The sequence below is a fragment of the Talpa europaea genome (assembly GCF_964194135.1).
Source record: "Talpa europaea genome assembly, chromosome: 8".
NCBI classification, from domain to species: domain Eukaryota; kingdom Metazoa; phylum Chordata; class Mammalia; order Eulipotyphla; family Talpidae; genus Talpa; species Talpa europaea.
Window position 1 is genome coordinate 7494994 of NC_140075.1, and position 3805 is coordinate 7498798.

Consider the following 3805-nt stretch of genomic DNA (forward strand, 5'->3'; position numbering starts at 1 on the left):
TTTTTCCCTTGTGTCCTTGACTGCGTTTGTGGGGGACTTTAGGTGACTCGGAAATGGGGCCAAATGCCCTGTGGCCCAACCAGGTTGCACACGCTGACCCCGTCAACCAGGCCCTGGTGGTCTCGACATTTAAATTCTGCCTTTTTCCGGTCACTGCTCATGTTGTGGAAGTGGGAGCAATGGCAGGAAAGGACCATGTTCCGATGTGAATTGCATCACTCACTGCCCTGTGGGGTCATGCTTCCCTCAGCTTGGGCTCCTGAACTGGCCTGGGGTCAGCCTGCCCCGGGGCAGGGCCCAGGAACAGTAGTGAGCAGAGAAGGCCAGAGACTGCGGTCTGTGTTGTGCGCAGGAACTGAGATGGGGTCAGAACAGAGACCCAGATTTCTGGTGCCTCTGAGGAGGAGGGGGAGCGTCTGGGAGGGAGCAGGGCAGGCTGGCCCAGGGCACAGAGAGCAGACACCATGTAGCAGGGCCAGCTCCAGGGCGCAGCCAGCAGGTGGAGCCAGGGGCTTTTTTCACTGCAGAGCTCCAGGGACCATGGCTCCGGAGCCCTGAACTGGCCGCTCCCTGCAGCCTTACACCCAAGCCCCTCGCCAAAGTGTCTGCTTTGTGCTTTGGTTTCCAGCCTAGCAGAGGCCTGCTGTGGCAGCTGCTCTGTCCACTTTCCCAGGAGGAAGGACGGGTGTGCCTGGGGTGCAGGGAGACTGGTGCAGTTGGGTGGGAGGGGCGGCGCTCCTTGGGGGGATGCGGCATTTCCAGGTGGGTGTCAGTTAATTTGGGCAAGAGACCAAATAAAGCCACAGCCGGCTCAGGTGCAGCCTCTGCAGGAGAGGGGGGAGGACGGGGTGATGCGACACCCATCGGGCTCCTGGGGAGACAGAGGGGGGCGTTGAAGGAGGGCCTCCGAGTACTTCAGCCTCATCACTTTCCAACACAAAAAGTCTTGGAAGGTTTTGGAGAAGTGCCTGAAATAGTCACTAAGGGAGAGGGAGGGAGGTGGAAGGGCCTGCGGCTGGAGCCCTGGGCCTGGGCATTACAGATGTGACGTCACGCTCAGTCCTTGATGAGGGAAGCCCCTGATGGCGGGCGGATGCTGGCTTTGTCCAGAACTAGGCTAGACCTCGAAAAAAAGGAGGGGTGACTTGTTGACTGGACACAAAGTCCGATGACTCTGCTGGTGTCCACCTGGGTGAGAGGGTACCAGTGGAGATGCAGGCTGGCTCAGCCCTGGCCACACAGACACACACAGACACACTCAGATGCTCAGGTGCCCGGAGGAGGTGTCCATAAACACGGAGGGCAGAACACAGTCTCCGGGGCTGGGAGATGGGCCATGTGTGACCTGTTTCCAGACGAAGGTCACCTGTGGGAGGAAAGGGCCTGGGCTCAGGCCCTTTCCAGGAAAACATAGCAATTAATTTTTTTAATGGTTTGTTTATTAATGCATACAAGAACTGGGGTACAGGCCAAAGGTTGGGGGGGTGGGTGAGAGGATTTACCAGAGACCAGAGACAGAGTGGGGAGCAGAGTAGGCGGATCTGCTGAAACACACTGCTGAGGGGAGCAGCGGGGAGACAGGAGAAGTCTGCCTCACCCCGTGGGTCACTCCCTGGCGGGGAATTGAACTCATGCCTTAGTGGCTGGCGACAGCTTCACAGTGCTGAGACTTAACCCTTGCGCCACCAGGGAGGCCCAGCTATTAATTGTATTTCCTGAGTTTGGCTCAGTGAGCCCCTTCTTACCTGTGGTGTTGAACCTGAAACTTCTAGATCTCAGAGAGCCTGGTGAGTGGAGCTTGCTGAGGCCCTCCCCCAACTCTTGTGCCCCCTTCGCCTAGTGGGTTGAAACCACAGTGATCTAAATGCCAGGTGGAGCCGCACAAGTTCTTCCAGAAAGCTGTCGTGGAGACGGGAGTGCTCAAAGACAGTCTCACGTTCCAGACAGCACCAAGGAATTCCACGCCTTGCCCGCAGTGCTTTCCAAGGTCTCTTCCCCTCCGCAGGCGATGGAGCCCCCAAATGTGTCTGCTGTCACTGAGTTTCATCTGCTGGGGTTCCAGAACCTTCTTGAGTGGCAGTCCCTGCTGTTTGCCATCTTTCTGTTCATCTACGTGCTCACGGTGGTGGGGAACATCGTCATCATCGCCGTGGCGAGCCATGACCGGCGGCTGCACATGCCCATGTACACGTTCCTCAAGCACCTGTCCTTCCTGGAGGTCTGGTACAGCTCCACCGTCATTCCGCCGCTACTCGCCGGCCTGCTGGCCCAGGGCCACGCCATCTCTTTCCCCGCCTGCATGGCCCAGCTCTACTTCTTTGTGTTTTTCGGGGCCACCGAGTGCTACCTCCTGGCCACGATGGCCTATGACCACTACCTGGCCATCTGCAGCCCCCTGCACTACCCCCTCCTGATGTGCCCCGAGACCTGTGCCAAGCTGGTGGCCGTCTCCTGGGTGGCCGGGGTGGGCACCGGGGCCCTGCCCTGCCTGATGATCTCTAGGCTGAACTTCTGTGGCCCCAACCAGATCGACCACTTCTTCTGCCACCTGCCCCCCTCCATGCGGCTCTCCTGCTCGAGCATCTATGTCACCAGGATGGTCATCTTCGCCCTGTCCGTAGCGGTGCTGTGCGTGCGTTTCCTCCTCACCCTCGTGTCCTATGTCTTCATCGTGGCCGCCATCCTCAGGATCCCCTCTGTCTCCAGCCGTGCCAAGACCTTCTCCACATGGGGCTCCCACCTGGCCGTGGTCACCACCTACTACAGGACCATGATCTCAATGTACGTACGCCCCAATGCCCACCTGTCCCCCGAGATCAACAAGATCATTTCCGTCTTCTACACCGTGGTCACCCCGCTGCTGAACCCCGTCATCCACAGTCTGAGGAACAAAGACTTCAAAGAGGCCGTCAGGAAAGCGATGGCAAGGAGGGGCCGCGTCTGCGGCCTCAGAGCGAGGGGCAGCTTCCTGCTCAGGTGAAGCCATTCGGTGGGGCCAGGCGCGGCCCGGGATGCCCGCAGGTGGGGCTGCTTCCCGCCCCTCTCCCCCACTCCCCCAACCCCCCAACCAGCGCCTGCTGCCCGCTGTGCCTCTGCCCGGCCCCTCTGGCCCCGCCCACCCTCGGGGGTCCCGCTGCGTGGCTGGCCCAGCCCGTGCGGCCGGTGGGCAGAGGCCGCCTTCAGCCCGCAGGGGCGTCCACGGCGTCGCCCCTGCCCGCGCCCAGGCGTCCGGCAGCAGCCAGGGGAGGCACGTCCGGCGGCCCCGCGGCAGGCAACGCCGGGGTTTCCGGACACGGGACTGGTCAGCAGAGCAGGAGATCCGGGCGTTTGTTGACTGACATTTTAGGAAAAGAGTCTCAGCAGGAGGGAGGGCAGGCAGGGAGGGGTAGGGGCGAGAGATGGACTGGGTGGGGAGAGCCACGAGAAGGGCGGGGGGGCGGCAGGTGGGGGCAGTTGGGGGGGGCGGAGCCAGCCGCCGTGGCCCGAGTGGCGCCATGAGGCTGCTGTCCCTGCCGACCCCTGGACCCAGCTGTCGAGCTCCACTGCTGGCTGCTGTCCCTGCCGTCCCCCAGACGCCCCTCCCCAGGGTGCCATCCCCGCAGTGGGCCGGGCGGTGGGAGGCGTCCCTGAGGCAGAGGCCGCTGTGCCTGCGGGGCGCCCCCCCACAGCGTGCCCGAGCGCTGCCACCTGCGGGCAGCCGCCCAGGCTGGTGCACCTGCGGCCAAAGGGCTGATCCCCAACCCTGCGTGCAGCCAGGAGGCCCAGACGCAGAAAGGGCCCTGGGGCGCCCGTGGCTCTGGCCAGC

General features: G+C 62.4%; 1 protein-coding gene across 1 annotated transcript; it reads left to right on the forward strand.

Moving 5' to 3' along the window:
- Positions 1–2008: 2008 nt before the first annotated feature.
- LOC311176192 (olfactory receptor 11L1-like) lies at positions 2009–2980 on the forward strand (the record flags this gene model as incomplete). Its single annotated transcript, XM_084241492.1, has 1 exon — positions 2009–2980. The coding sequence occupies one exon, from the start codon at positions 2009–2011 to the stop codon at positions 2978–2980; it is 972 nt and encodes a 323-aa protein (XP_084097618.1).
- Positions 2981–3805: the final 825 nt, after the last annotated feature.